The sequence below is a fragment of the Oryza glaberrima genome, chromosome 8, assembly GCF_000147395.1.
Source record: "Oryza glaberrima chromosome 8, OglaRS2, whole genome shotgun sequence".
In the NCBI taxonomy this organism is placed as follows: Eukaryota; Viridiplantae; Streptophyta; class Magnoliopsida; order Poales; family Poaceae; genus Oryza; species Oryza glaberrima.
In genome coordinates this window covers 24717101-24740929 of record NC_068333.1, presented here as the reverse complement: position 1 = coordinate 24740929, position 23829 = coordinate 24717101, and the positions used below count along the sequence as shown (strand labels likewise).

The window sequence follows — 23829 nt, the reverse complement described above, 5'->3', positions numbered from 1 at the left end:
TTGTACTATCTTACTTCTGAGACATGAGATACCAGGCAGGTATAGAAATGGTAGAAACATCCTGCATGGGTTGCATAGTGTGTCTAACTGGACAATACTCCCTCCGTTTTGATGTTAATGAATTTCACATTCACATTCATATTCTATATTCATTAACATTAATATTAATGTGGGAAATGCTAGAATAACTTACATTGTGAAACGGAAGAATTATTATTTATTGCCCATCTATAAAAAAAATCACAATTATGTTCTGGTCTGGCCCTCCTGTCAGTCACAATTCCATTCTGATCGTCCCGTTCAGCCCCAACTGTGACGGCCCATAGGAGGCAGGGGGTTGGCGGCCCACACATACCCTGCCTCCCCCAGTCCACTGCCTTCGCCCCCTGTGCATCATCTAGTAGGTGATTTTGGGCCACTTTGATCTGATGCTAAATTGCTAATTGAGTATTTGGTACTATCCCTGTTTCAAAATATAGCATTTAAAAATTATCCTAAAATATAAACCCTTTCACCTATCTTTTATTCTTAACCCTTTACAACCAATCATAATATTTTTAATTTCATCTACTTAATATCCGTGTCCAACCCAGAAGACCAACGGTAGTAGTTTTCGGTAGTTCTTAGTAGCAATTTGGATTGGAGCCAAGTTTTACCACATTTATAGGGTTGAGGCGTGTGTATACTATAGTTTCAAACCAAAATGACCCTCTTGCCCACAATCCGGGCAAGGGAAGAAACCCAAGAAATATTTTTCCTAAAAAAAATCCTTCTATTGCATTGTTTAAATCACTTGTTTTAAATTCCTTTATAAGTTTGATTTTTTAAAGAAAAATATTTAATCTATCTCTATAATCAAGTAGATAAACCATTGGTAGCTACAATCCATCCAATAACCTAAATCAAACGGGCTACATAAAAAAACGTAAATATTAGAAAATGACCTAATATCAAATAAGTAGGAGTGAAGATTTGAACCCAGGCCGGCTAACCCACCACCTTATGAAGCTAGCCAGAAAACCTCTAGACATTTCTCAAACGTGCTACATCATTTGGTGAGCTTACCATGCATGCTAGAAATTCGACGCGTGGGCCAAATACAAATTCATTTCTTCACTTGAGACCCATATTTCATACAGAAAAATCGAACGAAAAACAATTAGCCAGAGGACACATTTAGTGTATTAGTTAATTTTTCATTTGCTGACTGCCTGACTTTTGTTCAGTCACTTTACATATTTTTTTTAGACAATGGATTTTCATTAATCCGGTCTCTATATTTATAAATGATATACACAGTCAAAACATACACGAGTTCTTAGATTGTATATATATCCGGTCGAGAGAGAAGAAAAAACAAGTCATCAACATGTAGCTGGCAATAATATTCATGTAGAGGATGCAGGCTTTTCAATTGAAAAACAAGATGGAGGAGAGTACCAGCTAGTTTGGTGGAGACTGATGATGAGAATCGATCGCGAAGAGTTTAGAAGGCTAATATCTTGAGATAGTTTTTGCTATCTATCGGCCTCGAAGTTGTCGATCGATGCAGATCTCATCCGGACCCATGCAGCATGCCTCCCTGCCGACCAAATCTCTGTCAGATTGCATTGCTAAGATCACCACCATCTCATCTTAGCTACTACCACAGCAGCATCCATTGAATTTTGCATGCACTTACACACTGTTTGTCCACACATTGATCAGCTTGCTTCTCACTGTGTAGGAGTACATCCAGAGAGCTGAGCTGCATGTAGGAGTAGGTCTCAAGATTCCTCTTGCATACTCCTACTACTCCTCAAATCTATCTGCACAATGCTGTCCAGTATGAACCACTCCTCCATGCCCGGTACAATCCTGGCATGGCATACACAGTGTCAGTGCAGCTGGAGTTTGATTCTGATTTATAGTGGTAGCATTATTAGCAACATTTGATATTGACATAGTACTACTACTCAGTACTGGCTTTAAATATACTATAGATTTGCATGTCATTTCTGCGGTGAAAATGCAGCCCACGAACTGGAAAGAACTGGAAACCGGACTATTTGCATCCTTTTGCTACTGTTTGTACTCACTACTCACACAGGCAGCAAGCTTACTGTTTGTGCATACTGTGCCTGCAAGTTCAAGCTGTGCAGCGATCTTGATACGCAGATCGAATTTGATCTTATGTTTCCTTCTATTATTTTCAGAATTCTTCATGTATAGCTGTTTGGACTGCATGGATAAACAAGATGTCCATGTATGGCTTAAATCCATTTTCAGAAGAAAAACAGCCCTAAACACCGAGAGACATACTCCCTCCGTCTCAAAAAAAGACAAACCTTTCCGTGTCCAATGTTTGACCATCCGTCTTATTTAAAAAAAATATGAAAAAATTAAAAATATAAATCACGCATAAAGTATTAATCATGTTTTATCATCTAACAACAATGAAAATACTAATTATAAAAAAATTTCATATAAGACGGACAGTCAAACGTTGAACACGGAAACCCAGGGTTTGTCTTTTTTTGGGACGGAGGGAGTATGCAGTAGGGCCGGCTAGCCATCTTACCGCAAAATCAACTCATTATCATGCATATACTTGTAGATGTATATGGCATGCAAAAAATCTACTAGTTATTAGCAATACAGCATCTAAATGCAATGTACTCCGAGTAAACATATTCCTTCCGTCATATAATATAAGAGATTTTATTATTTAAATTTATCCCAAAATATAATCGATGGGATCCAGAAATTATTATACTTGTTGGGTACTTGGGTTTCAGGCAAAGGCCCGGGCAGTCAGGAATGGGCCAAGCTATAGAGGAGCCTAGAGCCTGATTTGTTAAAAATGCATAGTTGCATGCTGCAGTCCAAGTCATGTTAATGTACTTGCTGATCTGAAGACTGAACCTATGTCACTGTCAGAGGCATGCACACCCACAGCTTCCATCCGGTCGAGCATAATAATACATCTGGATAATAGCCGTGTAGTAAGATCAGCATCTTAGAGGGGATCTTTGCCTAGTCTCTAGCTAGTTTTGTTTTCATTTGGCTTTCAAGTTTCAGCCATGCATGCATGAATCTGCATGACGTAGCCCTTGCAGCTAGATACTAGCTAGTAGCGCTAGTAGCTAGAACCCTACGATACTAGGGATCTGGATAGATCATTCATTCTTCATTCTTCAAATTCGTAGTGTTAGGATATACAATATGTCAGTATCCAATCTAGTATTAGATTGCTATATTTTGAGACGGGTCAGAGGTAATTAGTTTCTATCACCCTATATATCCTCGCTCACTTTGTAAATTGAGAAGTACCATTTATCAACATTGTTTCTCAACACCTAAGTCATTTTTCCTTCTTACTAAAGTTATCTTAATATCTTATAAATATAAATTTATTGTAGGATGGAGGGAGTACTGCTCTCCATGACCATCGTTTCACATGCTCAAAACTGGAGTATAGAACATTTTTTCTAATTAATACTTCCTCAGTCCCATTTTAAGTGCAGCCATGATTTTCCGTGCACAACTTTAATCGTCCGCCTTATTTAAAAAAAATAAAAAAATTTAAAACATAAGCCACGTGTAAAGTGCTACTCATGTTTTATCATCTCATAACAATAAAAATACTAATTATAAAAAAAATTTTAAATAAGACAAACGAACAAAGTTAGGCATGAAAACTCATGGTTGCACTTATAATGTGATGGAGGTAGTTGTAAGTAAGCATGGATGAAGCTAGCTAGCTACCTAGAGCTACTTTATTGTCCTAGCTAATCAAGGGCAATGCATGCAAACAATGGGTCGATCATGCATGCAAGCTGATCAGCATGGGCCTTACTGCAAATGTATATAAGCAAACGACTTATTACATGTATCAACCATATATAGAACAGTGGACGTGACCGCACATAGGAGTACTACATACATAACTAAATGTACCATACATGTATATATACCGTATATAAAGGTCAAATGGAATAGATCTTGCTGTACACATATATACAAGCAGATATGCCGTACTCGTTCCGTACATAGGTACGTATGTAATTAAAGAACCTCAAAGATTATATAGTAGTACAGATATATGGATATCTGAGCATATTATAAATATAAATATACCGTACATTAGTAAAATGTGAAAAGTAATAATCTGGCACGTCCCGTGCAAGAGACGACTGGAGTGCATACGTCATGCATGCCATCAACGCAGAGCAAATTACGACACGTAGGTACTTACAATGTACTAGCCAGATACTCACGGAGATATGCAAATGTCACGTTTAATTAGTTACTGAGTGAATATAACACCCACTCCCTCCGTCCCACGAAAAACCGATCTAGAATTAGATTTGACACAATCTAATACAACGAATCTGGATGTACAAGAGCTTAGGAGCTAGATTATGCCAAATTCAATTCTAGATTTGTGTGTGTGTGTGAAGGAGTAGTAGCTAGCTAGTATGATGGCAAAGAGCTTCCATCGATTGATTGCCAATATGTAGTCCATTTGTTAGCTTAATTCAGACAATTTTGTCTCTACAATGGGTTAGCTACATATTGCCGCTTTTATCACAATCAGAGTAATGACGTACTCTTCCATTATTGTTCCGTACAAGCAACATACAAGGTGTTATGGACTGGTGAAAGACATTATATTAGACATCGGTCAAAGTGCGGCAACAGCAAAAATAAAACATTACTTGTATAGAATAATGGCGCGCATAGATTAAGAGGAGGTTTTTTGCTATGGCAAAAGTGAGGATGTAGTGTGCTCTAATCGGTAGCAAAAGGAAAAAAAATCTCCTTAATTATTACCCATTATCCATGTGATACCATGTAATGCATGCTTAGTCTTGGAGAGCATGCCTTTAATTGCAGAGTCAAGATGGACATAGTTATTTACACGTAACAATTTTTATAAGAACTTCAAAATTTGCTTACGATATCTTACCAACTTGTCTTGGACTAGCTAGGGAAACGTTGGGTATCATCTTGGATAATATCCTGGTTTTGTGTCTAGCTAGCTAGCTAGTAGTACCAGTTGGGAGATATCTGTTGATTAAAGTCCCCATGGATTAGCTGTGTACATTTTGTTGGTGTAGAGGCTAAGTCTCTTAATCTATTATTAAAAAAAATTATCATTGGCAGAAAGATTGGTAATACTGTTACTGTTTTCGAGTGTCGAATTAAGTGATCTCAGTTCCCAACTCACCTCCTTCGTTCTTCACGCGCACGCTTTTCAAACTGTTAAACGGTACTTTTTTTACAAAAAATTATTAAACGGTATATTTTTGCAAAAAAAATTCTATACGAAGGTTGCTTAAAAAAAATCATATTAATTCATTTTTTTAAAAAAATTAGTACATACCTAATTAATCATAAGAAAATACATCACTCTGTTTTGCGTACGTGGGAGGTGAGTTCCCGCAGCCGTGTACATATAATATGTAGCTCAAATGTAACATCGATTATTATTCAAAAATGAATAATCATGGAATATATTTCCATTATTGACATTAATGATTAATTGCTAGTGCCCAACCAAAACAACAGCGCCGTGTGGCCGTAAGCACTAGAGGGCCGACATGACAATAATCCCCATACAAGCTAAGCTTAGCTAGTCGATCGCCTAGCTAGTCCTCCAGGCTTAATTGGACTTTCCTCCTTTTATATACGGCCGCCTCGATCGAGCTCGCACCACACTATCTTTCTTACCCACCCCGACAATTACATTTTGCACATCCATACCAAGCTAGAAACTAATTGATGGAGAAGGAGATCATCGGCGCGAGGTCGACGACGACGACGACGACCACCGCCGCCGCCGGCGACGTCAACCTCGACCTGCGGCTGGTCCACTCCACGGCGGCCGGCAGGCAGCACACCGCGGCCACCAGGAACCCGGCGCCGCCTCTCGCCGCCGCCGGCGACGACCGCGCCTTCTCGTGCACCTACTGCCGGCGCAGGTTCTACAGCTCGCAGGCGCTGGGCGGCCACCAGAACGCGCACAAGCTCGAGCGCAGCCTCGCCAAGCGCAGCCGCGAGCTCTCCGCCGGCGTCACGACGGCGGCGGCGGCGCCGCCGCCGCATCCTGAGCTCGGCTGGCCCTACCCGCCGCAGGGCGGCGGCGGCGCCGCCGCGGCCGTCGTCAGCTGGATCGCCGACGGCGGGCGCCGCTACGGGTACCGCGTGCACGCCGCGGCAGCCGGCGGCGACGCCGAGGACATCGACCTTTCTCTCAAGTTGTAAGCTATACTGCTAGCCGGTGTCGCGTCCACACGCTTGTCATGCGTGTGCATGGTTACTGCCACTACTACCACTAGTCCACACTATCACCAGCTTGCTAGTGCTTTAATGTTACTTGTGTCCGTTTGACACAAAAAAGCTAGCCAAATCGACAGGCAATTTGTGTGTATGCAATGCATATCTTGTGTTTCAACTTCCAATTCAATCGATTTGTGAAATGTGTGCTCGCTCTCACAGCTGGTTTAATTAATTTTGTTTGTGTGATATACTGTATATGATTTTAGTAGTGTGTGTATAGAGACGCACCTCAATCACACCTTAATGGGTACTCCTATGTACGTACAATTAATTATTAACGCTAACTGTAAAAAATTCGGATTGCATTTTCAAATTATGCGCTTGGTGATAAGAGAAGAAAACAATTCTAACCTAAACAGCATTTGATATCATTCAACTATCATGCACTATATAGTCTAATTTAGTAATTTCATACGTCGTGCTTTCAAATCCCAGAAAAAAACAGAGAAAAAAAGTTCACACTGATAACCCAGCATATGCTTATTTTAAGCAAAATTAATCAACGTACCTGTGAGGTGAATCGATCCCGATCAAGCTAACAGTGAGGCAAAGCATCTCGCTGTCGAGCTGTGTAATGCATGGTTTGGTAACAAGCAGTTAATTTGCCATGGCACGATGGCAAGAAATTATGATAAAGAAACGATGATGTATACACAAATGTCATTTCTAGCCACGCGCGAATCATGCATCTAACAGAATTAATTCTAGCCACACGACAGTAACAGGGCTCATATCGAACGTATATAATAGGAAAACAAGATGACAGAAAGCAAACATGTCAGACACTACTGTTATGCATGGCATTATATTTGAACATGCAAAAACAAGTTGTTCATACTTCTGTAGTTCTGCATGCTCAAGGATTCATGTCATGAACTCGAGTGATCTATCAGACTATATCTCACTGTTTGTCCTATATACTTTTCCAAGGCACACCATTGATTCCAAAAAACTATTGGAGTACTCTACATTCTCCTGTCCTTGTCCTTTGGGCATCTGCAACTTATTAGGACACTCCATGTGATTACCAATCACTTACCTGTCGAGGTCTACACGATCTTGTTTAGTTAATCTTGTAGCTTTCAGTTCATGGGTCCATCCGCCCGTGCGTCAGGGCATGCAGACATTCAGTAGCTAGCTATAGTTTCTTTGGTGCAGTTAGCTAATTACTAATTATTGTGATTTTTTTTCACTTGGTGGATTCCATCTGTCTGTCAGATACTTTTGTGCCAATAATCACACAGCATGGAATTAAGCATGCTACCAATTCGACAATAGATATATAATAATATTGTATAAGCCAAAGAGCTTCTTGCATTTGGACGCGAAGCACACCAAACCAGATCAGGAGACCTGATTTGAGAGCCTATTCCTCTAGTCCTCATTTCAAAGCTGGCTAACCATCCCCCTCTGTCTCGTTGAATATTCCTAGCATGTAGCTGACGAAACACAATGGCAGGGCAATGCATGCATTCGCTACTAACTAAAGCAAACCACTTTGGACAAAAGTCCAGTCGATAATTGGTTCTTTGTCGCCAATTAGCAAAGCTTCATCAATGCTCACAGCAGCAGCATCTACCCCCTCTCAATGCATGTTCACATCCTGACGTGCAAGTGCTAAACACCACTCCCCAACTAATACCAGAATTCAGAAGCAAAAGTCTTTTGTAGGCAAGTGGAGTTCACTCCAGAGCCTCCTTTTTCTCCTTCTTCTTTGTAGGTGACACAAACAGAGGCAAACATCCTCCGATCACAAGAATGCAAGGGCTATCTGTGCTTGTTGCAAGCTCTATGGCTTCATGGGGCCTCAGATATCTCATGGACCACATGGTGCTGCCGTCCTATGAGGCAAATGGACAAATGGGGCTTGTCACCATCATATCAGCTTATCATGACATGTACGCGTTATTATCACGTATAATTGATAGTTATAACCAGTAGTCCAGTACTGGTGACCCCTCCCACCCAAACAAGAAAGGAAAGATTTTCATGTCTTGAGTACATATTTTGGTGCATATACCATTAGTTTATATTTCTTGGGGTTCAAGTACCAGCTAAGGCATGGTTAACTTGAATTGAAATTACATCAGCTGCCTCTGAGTGTAAGTTTATGAACTGGAGCTCAAGTAAATAAAGCTTTATGTCTAACATGCATGAATTGATAATTGCATTAACGCTGTTTTAGTATTCTTCCTAAGCAATGGAATGTTTGGAACAAAGTAGTTTTTAGTTGCAACATAAATTGAGTCAAGCAGCCTTATGTAACTTTACTACTATACATGGTACGATTTCAATTGACGTTTTATCAGAACTCACCGATTGCCACGGAAGTCCATAAATTCCGAAGATGGTCTTACTTTAGGGCTCATAGAAACCACCTCTGTAACTCCAGGGAGTACTTGAAATGAAAGCTGATATTGATTCTTGAAACTGGTTATGCTTTCACCCATCCTCTATTAGCCTGACATGACAACGAGTTAACCTTTCCAGTAACGTGCACCTGTCGTTTTAATCGTTCATGTTAAAATGGTAAGAAGGATATAATACATCAGATCTGGGATTCAGATTTCAGATATTTCACCGTTGAGGAAGAAGGCCGGATTTAGGCTCTGAAACGGCGGTGCACGTCACTTGTTGATTGGAGCAGATGCCAGATGCTGGATGGTATTGGCCTACCTGAAAAGGACCTTGCATTGATCAAGCATACAGGTCATGTCAATGGGATGAAGAGATCAGTTGAGCTTAACCAAGATAAAAACTCGGAAGATCCTGGGATTGGTTAACTACTATCTCCCCTCATGGCTCATGAGAGTTGTTGTTATACCAGTTGAGAACGGAGCTAAGCTAGCTGCTGACTAAAAGGTGATGTAACTACTCAAACACTGATTTGGTAACTAGAGCTAGGAAGGGCTATCTCTTTTCTTAGGGTGAAGAGTGCAAGCTCATTCTTTGCCAAAACGAGAGTGAAAGAACACTAATATTCTTTGGCTATTAAGACTTTAAACTCATCCCTAATCTTCCATGGTGCATGTTGTCTGCACCATGTTGCTGAGATATAATTAAAGCCAACACCCTGTTAACAATTTCTAATCTAGATAACCCTTCAGAATAAGGACCTAACATATGTCTCTGAAATAGCAGAGAATACTTGATTTCTTAACGTTTCTCAATTAAAAATTGTTTCATAAACTTACATTGTGTAAACATTTGAGAATATCACGTATAGAATACAAACAGAGAGGCTGTGTACTATATTATCTCAGCTACACAAAGTTTTAGGCAGTTTATTTGCAATCCTAATTCCAGAACGTCATCATATAGCCACAAGGGGGCACTTACGAGATCAAATTTGTAAAGCAACTGACTTGTTGAGTAAAGTCACCACCCCAGAACACGCTTAGTTATTTTCTTGTTATTGAGAGTTCACACCGTAATTTAAACATCACCATCTAGAAATGAAGAAAACGACAGTACATGAAAGCATAATAGACAAAACTGCCCTTTGCATGGCACACACACATGACAAAAGGGGCTGATGCATTATTGCCTCTTAAGTATTTAAGAAAAACTCCCTTCCTTTTTTAGAGCAGACATAAAACATGCATATATAAATATGACATAAGTAAATTGGAGTAAAGAGTAAAACAATTAGCTAAACATACCAAACAATGCCTATCACAATATTGGATCCCCTAATAGATTCTAAGGTCTGTCTTATAGACCATAATGTAGGCATGTAAGGGTCTTGGTGAAGAAATACAATTTCAAATTATAGCAGACTGGTTTGTGATAACTACTCATTAACACATGGGGTTAATGAAACATACTTTTGAGCATGCTTCGGTAGTTGGTTTCCCAGCCATTCAAAGGAGAACAAAACACCTTCTTGCTACATCATATTCCCTTAGCTAGTCATCCTGAAAATCTGAAATTGATATACAAAATGTGATATGTTAGTTTCCAAGTTTGTAGAGTACAAGCCTCTAATAATTCATGAGAATTGCCATCCAAATGACATGTGGGTGAATACATTGGCGAGTCAGAGGCAGCATGTTCTCAGTAAAGGAGTTTGGAGAGGACTTCTAGGTCCAGCTTCCCCTGATGAGCAGCAGGAGCTACCTCCCTTGCCAATCTTCCAATCACTCGCTCAATGTATACCACATACAGTCCGTTTCTCCCATCTAGGACTTCCAAGTCCTTTCGTGCCTTGAGAATAGATCTGACCCATTCTTCAAAAAGTTCTGAATAAATGTTGTATTTAGATTTGATCAAGCTCATGTGATGAAATGCCAAAAAGAGATAGTAGATGCAATGATGAGTTATGTTTGCACCATTATCAGCATGTATCTTTCAATATTTAGCTATTCAGATTCAGGGATAGAATTATACAATTTATAAGCTGTGACTCGACTCAAATAATTAGTATGAGATGATAAAGTGCAATTCCAAAGAACAATGTAGAAACCAAAGATATTTAACTGCAACCAGAAGAATTGAATGAAGAAAAAACATATATGTGGATATAATTTATTGTTTTAATGTTATCATGTTGGATGCAGCACAATTCACATTGAATAACAATTAACAAATATAAAACAGCGCCATCAGGGCAACAGAGGACTAACTTCTGTCAAAATGATCACGGCATAGCCAATTGTTGAAGCTGTCAGATATTAGGAACTCGATTAATTGTATCCTGCAACATAAAAACAAAGTAAGGCACAAAAGAAATAATCCTTATAGGAAACAGGGAGTAAAGAAAATCAAATTAAATATTTGCTAATTATGCAACAACACAAAGCATGCCCCAAGTATGATGGAACTGGAGATCATAAATTCTTCTTCTGATGAGATATGTCATGTCTAATATCTTCAAGTTGTTGTAACTGCCCAACTGGCAATCTCAGAGTATAGATTGTGTTGGGCAAAAAATTATGACAAATATGTTCTGAAAACATGACTGCATCTCAACTGACAGTACAGTAAATTATCAGAAAAGAGGAGAAAAAAACTGTATGCAGACCATATTGCTCAGAGTCGGACATTATCTTATGACAAATTGTGCAGAAATTCCTCTGTTATAATCTATCTGAAGGAGTTGAAAATCAACTTACATAATAAACATATTGCTATGCATTTCAGGGAAACCATCATCAAATGGATCTGCCAGAAGTAATTTTTCTGATACATTTGAGATCTTTTGAGAAATTGCAAGGATTATCCTCTGACCAACAAACTCCTCATTTCCTAACTTACGGAATAAGTGCTGCAGGGAGAATTGGGCATCTGAACAGTCAACTGATCCTGCAATATACGAACAAAATGAAAGGAGCACAAATAAATATAGAATTGGTGACAATAGCAGAGCACATTCTGAAAATAAATTCAGTTAACACTCAAGTGATAAAAATAAGCAAAACTATAAGATGTCATAACATAGATAAATGTTCCCAAAAAACAAACCAAGCGAAAAGAAAGTCAAGTCCATTGTTAAGGAATAGTAATGGTGCTACTAGCTAAAACACTGCTAATGTGCAACTAATGGCACCATTTCATGATTCATCACTATGGATGTAATTTCTGAAAGAAAAACATATATCCAAAATGCTCTAGGAATGGTCTGAAATGGATCAATTAAAGATCATCTGAACTTGAAGTACCAGCATTTTCAGGAGTGGTGCACATCCTTTTCATCAAACGTGCAACCAAACCATTGATTATCTCCTCGATTATCTCCTTTTCCCTTTCTGACGAGAGAATGTTCTTCAGTGAAGCTGAAAGAGAAAGTAATTACCAATCACACATGGCTGCATCAATCTAACATGGAATAAACAGAAAACAAAAATAGATAACTTCATATGCAACATATTGACGATTTGTGTGGCAAGTGTGCTCTTAACCCCACAAAATAAAATGTGTGGCAAGTGCAATAGAAAACTGAAAATAGTTTCTAGAGCCATCTTATACGGCTACCATTAAACAATCAACAAAATATGTGAAAACTGAAAGGTAAGGCTGGAAGTAAATTCATAATTCCTTTGCTAACTACAAGACGATGCATTCAGGTTCCAGTATCAACTTGCCATGTAAATAACCACAGAAAAATCAAATATGTTGAACGTTATTATCAGTGACGAGAACTCATACCGCTTGAAGCATATGTGGGGCACAATTAACAGATATAATTTATTAAATGTTCAGTCGTGGCATAACTGTGCAACTCTCACTTACCCAGAATGAAGTCTACTGCCTGGTGAGAAAATGTAGCAAATGAGGAGCCAGCTTCTCTCTGCACAAACAAATCTAATTTTAGAAACACAAAAAATGGGATATCTTACATTCTTACATATAATAAGACAACAGAATTTTACTTTGGCAAACAAGCCATCTGATAACTCCACCAGGAAATCAATCGACAAGCTAAGCTGTTGTACCTCATCCTCAGTGTTATATTCTGCACAATCGAACAATTGAAACTAAGATTTGAGCAGTTAAAAACTATTCTACAGTAATCTGAAATCCGAGTAGTGAGTGAGAAGAACATATGTTTGCAGCGATACCCACCCATCAAACTACTCGTGGGCAGTGATCTGTCCAGTCTCCTGCGCTTATCCTTCCACCGCACTGTTGCAATAGAGCTTATACATGTAAAATTCTACTAGAAGCTCCTATAATTAACCGTGCAATTGTGTGGTTTTCAGGCCCGGTTTTCCTTATAAACTGGGTCAATTCTCTTCTTCTAAATATAAAAGTGGAACAAAGTTCCGCCTTAGGTTTCAAAAAAAAAAATTCTACTAGAAGCAATAAAAATTCAAAAAAAAAAAAACAGTGTATCGAAGCCAAAAACCGTACCCAATCTGACGAATCTCCTCCGCAGCACGTCGTCGACCCAGTGCTCCCCAGCATCGCCGTCCGTCGGCGGTGGAAGGTCCCCGCACCCGTCGAAGAAGTGGCATCGGCACGACGCGACCGGCGGCTCCATCTCCTCCCCGCGCGCCCCGTCTGATCACACCCATACACGAATTGGGGGCTGGAAATCGAGTAAACGAACGCGGCGCGGCGGATACGTACCTTGGAGGAGCTTGAGCTCCTCGCGGAGGCGGAGGATCTCGCGCTTCCGGTCCTTGGCCTGCACGCACGGGATCAGAGGAGAGAATGAGAGTTAGGGTTCGACGGCGGGGTTGTGGAATGGGGAATGCGACCTACCTTGCGCTTCCAGTTGAGGAGAGCCTGGGGAGAGGGGGCAGCGGCTGCTGCTGCTCGAGAGGGGAGGCGGTTGTAGTGGATGAGAGCCATGGCGAGGGCCGCCCTGAGCGACGGCGACTCTATCCGCGACGAGGAGGCCGCCGCATTCGCCGTCGGCGTCGGCGTCGGCGTCGGCGGGCGGGAGGCGGGAGGAGCCATGGCGATTTCGGCGGCGCGGCGGAATGCTGTGTTGCTGTTCCTTTTCCAAACCGTACCGAACCTTTGGCATATTGACCCTTTTGGCCTTTTATAAAAGAGGTTTTCTACAGTCCAGCAGGTAGGTACGGTACCTCGCGGTACGAAATCTGGGTTGTCCATTGGAGCGGATCGAACGGACTGAAAACAGGGGTACCGCGAGGTACCGTGGATGAATTTGAGCTGTATCGCGAGTGGGTTTAAGGGTGGAAGGGCATATGCGTAACTTCGCATATCATTAGAGCATCTTTCGCTTTGAAGCTGGAGGAACCCTAGGGATGCAAATTCTTTCTCGATCTGATTCCCCAGCGGCACTTCCCGATATGATTCCCCATCCGTCGCCGGAAGTGAATGGTGCCAGCGGCGCTTCCCGATCTGATTCCCCATCCGATCTCCGCGGACTCCAGGGCGGCGCTTCCGCGGACTCCAGGGCGGAGGCAAGAGGAGTGAAGGGCGGCGCTTCCGCGGACTCCAGGGCGAAGGCAAGAGGAGTGAAGGGCGGCGCTCCTGCGGAGTTCTTACTGTGAAGTCCAGAGCTGATTGACGCCGGTTCGCTTCTCGTCGGTACAGCCCTGGTCCGCTCGTTGTCGCTAGCCACGAGAGAGGTTTGCCGTCGTGGTCAAGGGGCGATATGGTGGTCGGAACAGACTGCAACGGCGCCGCAGCGGTAAATTCGTCGCTACATTTATGCTGGGTGGAAATGCGTTGGGAACTATAGTTTTGTGGCATAAAATTGCATGTATTGTTGTGCTAGCTGCTTTGGGAAGAAATGTTTGAGGCACATGAAGTTCAGAAAGATAGAAATGTTGGGTGGAAATGTGACATTACATTGAAATTTTTTTGAATTTTTTTTGCCCACTGCCTTGGTAACAAATGTATGAGCGACAAGAAGTTCAGAAAGATACAAAACAATTTTCTAACTGCATGGAACGAAATTTGCAAAAGAGTCTAGTCACTCGTCCTTCTTTTGTTGCATTTGCTCAGTTTGTATGCGTCTGATGTCTTCTTGTATGTTGATGACCTCATTCATGGAAGAGTTGATTAGGGTGGATGCCAGCTTCGCTCTAAATGTAGTGCATGTGTCCTGAAAGATGAATTAGAAATATTTAGAGCAATGAAGTAGGTTGTATATTTATGTTTTGATTAAGGAAACATACCATTCCATGGAATTGAGGCGATAGCTCTTTTCCAGTCCAGTGTTCCATGAACCTCAACATATGTAAACCACAGGACCAACCGTCCCTTTGTTGTGGAACTTGCATTGGGCACAAAGGCCAATCGGTCACATTTGTATTTTTCCATCTTGTGGTAACGCTTTTGTCCTCGGTTGCATATGCGATGAACTTGTCAATACCTTTAATCTGTGTTTTCAAAACACAATCGCTGATTGTATATATGAATGTACAAAGTGAATGCATTGTATAAACACGCAGATGATACGGTAGAATGTAACATACCGTATCGTTGAGGTCTTTGTTAGCCTCATATGTGTTCCTATCCATACGTATTGAGTCTAGTATCTGTATTTTTTGTTTTCCAGCATTGAGTACAACAACATACCAGTGGTCCTTATTTCTATTTAGTGGTAGGAAGATCTGCATGGAATGAATGAAAAATAAATGTTTTGATTTACTGGTAGTATGGATGGATACATTAGGATTTAGTTATACCATATCATGGTTGAGGTATTTGGATGCAACTGTGGCTCTTCTTTGACGGTATGTTTTGCTGAAAGTTCCTTTTTTTGCACCATCAGATTTCCATTGCTGGCAATGTGCTTCAGATTCTAGTAATGCCATCCCATTTCCTCTTGGTGTGTCGGCTTGCTCGTCTTTGATGAGCTCAATGTATGCGTCTATGATCTATGATGGAAGATGAATAATACTCATGATTGAAATTTAAATAAAAACATTGGTAGTATTGTGAAGAATGCTTACACTGCCATTTAACCACTTGGATGTTGGAGGTGCTTCTTGAGGGACAACAAGTGCTCTAAGAAACTGGGAATAAAGTTTGACTCCATTGATAGCTGAAAGTAATATGTTGTCTTTGCAATTGGAAATATAATTAATCGTTATGGCATCAACATCGTCTATCTTTGGTTGTTTTGTGGACGATGCAGTAACTGTGAATTTCTTCTTGTAGTACACGAAGTCATCATATGCTTTGTGTGCTGGTTTGATGACCCTTTTTCCTAAAATATTAGGATCTTTGTATTTGGGTTCAGCTTGCAAGGATGGTATAACATTAACAATTATACAATACAATATTAGATTATTAAATATGACTGTAAGTGCAAGAATTAGAGGACCTCTGTGTTTCCATTGCTGTTGTCATCGTCGCTTAGGATAACTAGAGTAGTTTGGCTTGTCTCTTTGATGTCTTCAGTTTTCACCTTTGATTCCATCATGCTGTCAGATTGTGTGTGTTTCACCTTGTCACTTCGCATAGTTTTCACGCTCTCTGTTTGGGTATTCTTTGTGTCGTCAGCTTGTGCAGTCCTTACTTCCTCTTGATTTGTAATGTTGAACTGCTCATGGATGATCTCGACCTTTGGGTGCTTTGCGCTTGTTGCATGGAATGCTGATCTCAACCTTTTTTTAATCTCCTATTATAAGTTAGATATAAGCATTGCTCTATCACAAAAATGTGAGATGTGACCCTTAAAAGTATTACCTGGATATCTTTTCTATTTTGATTGCATATGCCTTCAATTGATATCAACTTGTTTGTCATTTTATTGTCAAGGAACTGGATGCTTTGTTGAAGTTGCAGTAGCTGGCCCAGTACAATATCCATATTGGCTGAATTCTGTAGAGAGCGAAGTAAGAAACTGCAATTTCAAGCTACTTTGTTTGAAATGAAACAAATAATACCTTGGGTTGCTGGCTGCTTTCAGGACTTGTAGCATAATTTTGGTATTGTGGGGATTCATACGTTTGGCCACGGTCTGTATCTGATCTGGAAAGTGTGTGAATTTCTTGATTGATTCTGTCTTCCCAAGTGGGGCCGTGGTCTGTAACTGGAATGTTGTTATCTTTATTGTCCGCTGCTTGTTCGGCATGCTCTTCATTGTCATGTTGAACTATTGAATCGCATTTTTGCAAGGGAAGAGTGATCTCTTGGACAACCTGTATTTGAACAACATGTAAGGAGAAGTTCTGGTCGTGTTAGTACTACATAAGAACCTTACCAGTCCAGATATGCCATGTTTGCTGTCGTACTTAAGCCATGAATTGACCTTCATCTCATTCCAATACGACATGAGAGGAGGTGTCCTGTCACCATATGTCAGCTTGTACTTAGAATCTTGGACCTGCACATGTTCCCATAACCAGAACTGGAAAGTAGTAGCAGTAGGAACAGAAATGTTAACACGTGTCTAGTAAGCTGTAAAAAATAATATTGATCTGTGTTGAACTAAAAGTATGGAGTAGTTATGTTACCTGTAGGAGTGGTAGATTTCCTTCCAGATTAGTCCTTTCGCCCTTAAGCTCCTTGAGAGAACGGATCAGAAAATCTCTAGTGAGAGCAGCCCAATTGATGTGTTTTATTTGGTTGATGTCCTTCACCAAAGCAAGGTAATTTGAGCTGACAAATGGTTTAGTTGTCGGACATAGAATGTATCCTATTGCAAACAAGACAAATCTTCTCAAGAAATGCTCGTCGGCTACTTTTGCTTTTAAGAGTTCTTCCTGCAAGATAGCTAGACTGATATTCTTTTTCTTTGGGTCCTTGTACACCGAGTAGTACTTGTAGTCTTCATCATCGGAAACTGGCCTAGGGGTAATCAACAATTCTCCAGCTGGTAAACCCATTATGCACTGAACATCAAATGTTGTTATTGGAATCTGGATACCTTCAATCTCAATGCATTCTGTAGTTACATCGAACCGGTCAGTGATGTGCCCACACGTTATCCTTTGAAGTGTAATATCATGCATTTGCAATAAACCACCAAAACCGATTCTTTCAATAGCTTCTTTTTGACACGAATCGAAATTTTGAACGAGTGAAACAAATTTTGGAATAGAACAAGCAATAGTCATGGAGCTCATCTGTTATTTTCCAGGTAAAAGATTTAGAGGACAGGAGCATGAAATCAGTGGATAGGAAAATGATTTGAATGGATATGACAAAAGCATGATTTGAATGATTTTAGACATACCTTAAGGGCAAACGACACATGAGCTTGCTGTGGCACCTGAGGTGGGCCTTCATCACGTGCATTGCCGTCTTGATCCGCCATGGTTGGCGCCACGGAGATACTAGAGCACGAAACAAAATTATCTGACTCTATCTCAGTCTGTATTTATAGTAAGCATGTATTAGCAGTTGTATTATGGCTAACTTGATTAATTTAATGACTTGTCTGTTCGATAACTACATGCTTTTGAATAGGCGACTGTACACTTCTCATCGGTAAGTGTAGCGAGGAATTAAGTCGGGACTGCATGCACTACCGTTGTCCAACAAATTTAAAGTCCCCATTACTATTGCCTGTCATGAGTCAGACCACAACAAGTTCCAAAGCACATTTCTGCACTGCTTGTGAGCTGTGATGGACCTGACGAAGGGCACCGTTCGCACATACTTGTACGCAAACGTTTCACGCGATGTCACAACACGTTGCACGCGATGTCACAACACTTGCACGCGATGTCACAACACGCGATGTCACAACCGTTCGCACATACCCGGGAATCATGGTAGGTCCACCCATGTGCACAAGTGTGATGTACAAGTGTCGTAGCACACGTGCACTCTTCGACACGTGCACTCTACGACAAACATCGTGTCGGGTTGATCTGGGCTATGCACAAGTGTGGTCTATGACATATATCAGGTCCGACGTACAAGTGTCGTGTACGCACGCACTCCATGACAACTACTGGGTCTGGTGTACAAGTGTCGTAGCATACGTGCACTCTTCGACACGTGCACTCTACGACAAACATCGTGTCGGGTTGATCTGGGCTATGCACAAGTGTGGTCTATGACATATATCAGGTCCGACGTACAAGTGTCTACTGAACCTTCTAGTCTACTGTCTTGATTTGTTCTGAAGGAGATTATCAACTGCAACCTTACTATAGTCTACTGTCTACTATATGTGAGCATGTCTGCTGTCCGTCAGTTGTGTAGTGTCCGCTATATGTGAGCACACGTGCTATTCGTGAATTGCATGTATGAGTGCTGCTTGTTGCAAGTTGCCTTTTGTGCTAAATGAAGTGTTTGGACCACAACTATGAATGAAATTATATTTCGCATGCTATCTCTTGGCCCTTGGCCCTTGTTAAACTTTGGTACTCGATCATGATATCTCAAAATGTATATATGCCATCTCCTCCCGCACATATGATTTTCACCACTGAAAAGCACACACGTTCCCAGATTGAGCATGTATAGCACACTTGAATAATGGATTAACTATAGCAGCTCCAATACAGTGAGATAGGAGGACAATTCGTGATCGATTAGCAAACCAAAGTCATGAATAATTGAACAAAACAAGTACAGCTCCAGTACAGTTTTCAGACACAACAGACGAGTACAAAATAGCAAACATAATAGACCAAGCACAGCTCCAATACAGTTTTCAAACACAACAAACGAGTCCTGCCACGACTCATGATTTACAGAATTCAAATAGCACAAAATAGCCCACTGGATAAGACATGGAGCTTGATTGCTTCCACTTTGCACTTCATACATCTACTGCAACTTTTCTGAAATAACAACAAAACTAGTCCTTGTCAGTTGTCACCAATTACAAAAAAACAAAACAAAAAAAAGCATTACCCAAAATATATTAGAACCTTACCTTAGGTAAATGGCACAAGAACGAACCGTGTGTCCACGAACACGGCAATAACCACAACGCCGGTTACCCTTCTCCAAAAAACCTCTCAACCTTTTAGTTGGTGCACCTTTAGGTACTACCTCCATAGGATCATGAACCTTCTGTACACTAGCAATGTCAGAGCGTAAACTTTGAGCTACAACGTGACCGCACAATGTTACATCAAATTCATCCCCCTCAACTGCATTTGTCTCTAAGTCCAGTTTTTCAAACATCTCCATCACCTTCAAAGTATATTCCTCTGACATCGAGCACTTCAATAAAACCTCAGATCCAATTGCACGCATTCTACGATATCTTTCCATCTGATCAGACCAGGTATAAACCTCACCATACCTATCTGAAGGAAATGCAATTTTGGCTTTAACTGTCCACCTAGGCACTACACACACATCTGGAATGGCTTGAAGGTTCAAATAGTCCATAATTGTGAACATATGCTGACATGGAAGGCTTTCACACTCCATTTTCTTGCATGTACAGCTCATATTCTTCAATGATGATTCAACATATGAACAAGTCAAGATTGTTATCTTGTCAATTTTTCCTTTCATGCAAATGATGTACTTAATAATATTTTCCTCATCTATACAGTCTATCACCTCACAATCTTTCGATTTAATAATATCCATTTTCAACTTCTTAAAAACTGATGGTGTGAATATACGGGCAGCATCCTTTTCAATTAGACTAGCATCGTTGGCTGTGAATGGAACTGACCGTGAAGCTTTCGAATCAAGCTCTGCCTCCCTATGTCTCATACGCGACAAGCAGTGCTCATAGTGCTCAACCAAAAGAACTAAGCTCATTTTACGATCCAAGTGTCTATGAAGTTTAGAGTTGAGGCTTTCACTACGTTGATTGCTTTTCATACCAAGGAAATACATACCTTTAGTATATGCAGCCGCCCATTTCTTCCTTAAGTTGTACATCCTCCCGAGCCATTGGTTATCTTCTGCCATTTTGTGTTTCAGCTTGAACTCCACCCATTTTTCCTCAAACTCCTCAGCAGAATAAGTTGCATGAACTAGAACTCTAAAGTCTAAAATCATTTTCGGACGGAGATGCCTTGCCATATTTTGTTCAATATGCCAAGTGCACAACCTATGTTCCGAGTTGGGCATGACAGTTGCAATTGCTCTTCTCATGGAATTATCACTATCTGTAATCAACCCTTTAGGATGTTTCTGACACATGCAATCCAAAAAGCGCTTAAGTACCCATTCATATGTTGCAATCTTCTCATCCGCAACAATAGCACAAGCAAAAATGACGGTGGACCCGTGATGGTTAACACCGACAAACGGTATGAAAGGTAAATTGTATTTATTTACCCTATATGTGCTATCAAAAACAACAACATCACCAAAAGCATCGTAATCAATACGGGATTGACGATCAGCCCAAAATAATCTCTTAAGGCGACCGGCTTCATCTGTCTCGTACTCATAAAAGAACTCCATATCATCTTTCTGTCTAGCTTGCATGTATTTGATAACACGATCGACATCACCACCAACAATCTGTTTCTTCTTTTGTCTAACAAAGAAATTGTACATGTCCTTACTAACAAACCCAGTTGTTTCAAAACCACCACGATGCCTCTCCATCACATCCATTACTTGATGCTGCCGCAATCCCACTCCTTTCAGCTCCATTAAATTGGCCTTCTGAGCATAGCTAATTCTACGGTGAGAGCGCAGGAAAGCCACTTCATCTACTTTAGCTAGTGGATGGCTATGTTGCGGCACAAAATTAAGGACAAACCAATCACCCCTTTTCTTGTCAAGTTTAATCTCAAACTGAGCAACGAGTAAGGGCTCTAGGTTCTCTACTCTTACATGAATTTTCCATATAAATGTCTCTCCTATGTCCTTCTCTAGAACAAGTATACTGCCTCTGGATAACATCTTTACTCATTGCATCACGTCTTGCATTGTTCTTCCTAACACTGAACCCTTTTTCCTTTGCATACCTATTGTAAAAGATGAAACCATCTTCCTCACTCTTGAATCTCATACCTTTCATCATTGCATAGTGCTCTTGATCCTCAATGCTCACAAAATTATCTCCCATCTCATCACCCAGTTTGAATCTGTGAATCGAACAAATCCAAATAAATACACTGCTTTTACACAACAAATCCAACCCAAGCACATAATGCACAAAACCACACAGTCAGTTCAAACTTACCTTGTGTGCATCGTGCTGGGGACAAATTAGGGCTGTGGCTGCGGGGCACCCAAGGGGGAGACGACGGACGCACGGCGCGCGGAGATGGGCAAAGGGGAAAACAACGGTGGGGCGGCGCAGCGAAGGGGCACCGAAGGGGGAGACGACGGACGCTCTGCGCGGAGATGGGGAAAGGCGACGGTGGCGCGGTGAAGGGGGAGACAACGGTGCCGCGGAGAAAGGTCGCACTAGGGTGGCGTGGCGCAGCGAAGGCCGAAGGGGCAGACGAGCCGCGGCAGAGCGAACAAGGAGAGGACGCCGGCGGCGCAGTGAAGAAGGAGAGGGCGCCGGCGGCGCCACGAAGGAGAGGACTCTGTGGCGAGGACACTTGCGGCACAGCGATGCGCTTTCTGTGGCGAGAAGTCCGCATTTTCACCCCCACGGCCCCACCAACGCGCATCAAAACTTTCTCCACTTCTGATTCTGCCCACCAATGGAGTTCGCTCTGGTACCTCACGGTACCAGTACCCCGCGCCACTTTCTGCTGGACTGGAGCAACGCTCTTTATAAAAACCCATTTAAAAAATAACCCGTCACAGAAACTAATTTATAAAAAGTAAATTTCACTTTGGACCATCTTTATTGACCAAAATTTCACATTGGGTAAGAGCTAGGCTCATGTTTTCACTTAACACCATGTATAGTTACTATTGTTTGCACTTTGGACCTGGTTATAGTTACCATCACATGAGTTGTTGTCTTGGTGCTTAGCATTTTACAAGAAACAATGATATGGAATTTTTTGCCATGCAAATATGCTTAGCGCAAGAACATTGATTGTAACATGTTATAAAATATCCTATCAAATTAATGGGACTTCATTACTACTGCATATGAACATTCACAACCCTTATACTAGAGACAAAATTGGAGAAATATTGAGTTTAAGAACTATTTTTCTAGAAAAGATATTACATGTTTTACGATACCCAACTGTAGTGTTAGTACAGATTGTTGAATTCTAAGTTTTCTAACACAAAAAATAAATGAAATCAGATCTACAATCATTATACTATGTGTAATTTATGAAACCCGGTCCAAAGTGCAAATGATGGTAACTATATATGGTGTTAAGTGAAAATATAAGTCTAACTCTAGTCCAATGTGAAAATTTGGTAAATAAAGGTCGACCAAAGTGAAATTTACTCTTTATAACATAAACTATGATCTCAGCGCTAACCTGATGACACTAAGATATAGGGTCTGTTTGGCACAGCTCCAGCTCCACCCCTCCTGGAGCTGGAGCTTAGCCAAACAGTTTTAGCTCCACCAAAACTGGGAGTGGAGCTGGGTGGAACTCTCTCATAAAATAAACTAGAGTTGTGCACAACTGCACTCCAGACCTAACTTCAGGAGCTAAATTTAGGAGTTGGAGCTGTACCAAACAAGCCTATAGTGTCTCAACTCCATCATCATTGGCGCTGAGATAGTGCCCAAGGTGACGTGAATTTGCCTTATCGAGTTTTAAACTATGTAGCAAATAAAATATTGAAATGTGAACAATGAAAGTCACTTGAATAATATTAATGTTTTATAACCATTGGATTGATAACAAATATCAACCTTCATTTTTTTTCAAAAACAAAACATTGATATTTGCATAACTATCTATATCATTCTATCTACATACGAATAACTTAGAGCACACTATAATACTTGTGGTGTTGATAGTGGAGTGATTGCTGCCTTAAGCACCTTAAGGCGTTATTTGCGTATGCTTTTGCTACACCTGTCATAGGGATGTCATCGATAGATCCACCTTGGTATGCAACTTGTCCAACCGCTCCCTTGTTGTTCAAGCTTTGATGCAATCATATACACTTGTTTGCCAATTATTTCCATCTCATTAACCTTCGTGTCTAACTGTTCCATCACCGCCATTAGTCGCTCCTCCATGAAATTTATCATAGCTAGCACTTCTCGAACTTGTATGCCCTCCTTTGTTGGAGCCATGGTGTCTAGTATAAACC

General features: G+C 40.8%; 3 protein-coding genes across 11 annotated transcripts; 1 reads left to right on the top strand and 2 right to left on the bottom strand.

The window, feature by feature from the left end:
• Positions 1-14: 14 nt before the first annotated feature.
• On the bottom strand, positions 15-13776 carry LOC127781650 (protein MULTIPOLAR SPINDLE 1). Of its 9 annotated transcripts, none has more exons than XM_052308654.1 (17): positions 13531-13776; positions 13396-13453; positions 13177-13326; positions 12889-12948; positions 12696-12778; positions 12556-12613; positions 11985-12098; positions 11439-11628; positions 10950-11020; positions 10355-10565; positions 10152-10249; positions 8906-9000; positions 8641-8824; positions 6833-6891; positions 1682-1857; positions 1441-1582; positions 15-386 (listed from the first exon to the last, which is right to left on the bottom strand). In XM_052308654.1, exons 1-10 carry the CDS (start codon positions 13726-13728, stop codon positions 10381-10383), a joined length of 1167 nt encoding a protein of 388 aa, XP_052164614.1. In that variant the 5' UTR covers positions 13729-13776; the 3' UTR covers positions 15-386; positions 1441-1582; positions 1682-1857; positions 6833-6891; positions 8641-8824; positions 8906-9000; positions 10152-10249; positions 10355-10380. The 9 variants fall into 9 exon arrangements, with proteins under 9 accessions (XP_052164614.1, XP_052164612.1, XP_052164616.1 ...); XM_052308656.1 differs by lacking the exon at positions 15-386 and adding an exon at positions 2103-2220 and having other exon boundaries at positions 418-1582; XM_052308659.1 differs by lacking the exon at positions 15-386 and having other exon boundaries at positions 418-1582; positions 11439-11487; positions 11581-11628.
• On the top strand, positions 5683-6836 carry LOC127781652 (zinc finger protein 6-like). The gene has a single exon (XM_052308660.1). It carries the CDS (start codon positions 5767-5769, stop codon positions 6247-6249), a length of 483 nt encoding a protein of 160 aa, XP_052164620.1. The 5' UTR covers positions 5683-5766; the 3' UTR covers positions 6250-6836.
• A 5411-nt stretch (positions 13777-19187) lies between the features above and the next one.
• On the bottom strand, positions 19188-22304 carry LOC127781102 (protein FAR1-RELATED SEQUENCE 5-like). The gene is made up of 3 exons (XM_052308008.1): positions 21821-22304; positions 19589-21722; positions 19188-19493 (listed from the first exon to the last, which is right to left on the bottom strand). Exons 2-3 carry the CDS (start codon positions 21535-21537, stop codon positions 19472-19474), a joined length of 1971 nt encoding a protein of 656 aa, XP_052163968.1. The 5' UTR covers positions 21538-21722; positions 21821-22304; the 3' UTR covers positions 19188-19471.
• Positions 22305-23829: the final 1525 nt, after the last annotated feature.

Excerpts from the sequence above, each read along its gene's own strand:
- LOC127781102 (XM_052308008.1), bottom strand. The coding sequence starts at position 21,537 with ATGTTATCCAGAGGCAGTATACTTGTTCTAGAGAAGGACATAGGAGAG. Across the intron at positions 19,494-19,588 it reads TCTTGTGCCATTTACCTAAG|AAAAGTTGCAGTAGATGTAT; the intron begins GTAAGGTTCTAA and ends TTGTTATTTCAG.
- LOC127781650 (XM_052308654.1), bottom strand. The coding sequence starts at position 13,728 with ATGGCTCCTCCCGCCTCCCGCCCGCCGACGCCGACGCCGACGCCGACG. Across the intron at positions 12,949-13,176 it reads GAGGAGATTCGTCAGATTGG|TGCGGTGGAAGGATAAGCGC; the intron begins GTACGGTTTTTG and ends CTATTGCAACAG. Across the intron at positions 10,566-10,949 it reads CCGTGATCATTTTGACAGAA|AACTTTTTGAAGAATGGGTC; the intron begins GTTAGTCCTCTG and ends ACATTTATTCAG.
- LOC127781652 (XM_052308660.1), top strand. The coding sequence starts at position 5,767 with ATGGAGAAGGAGATCATCGGCGCGAGGTCGACGACGACGACGACGACC.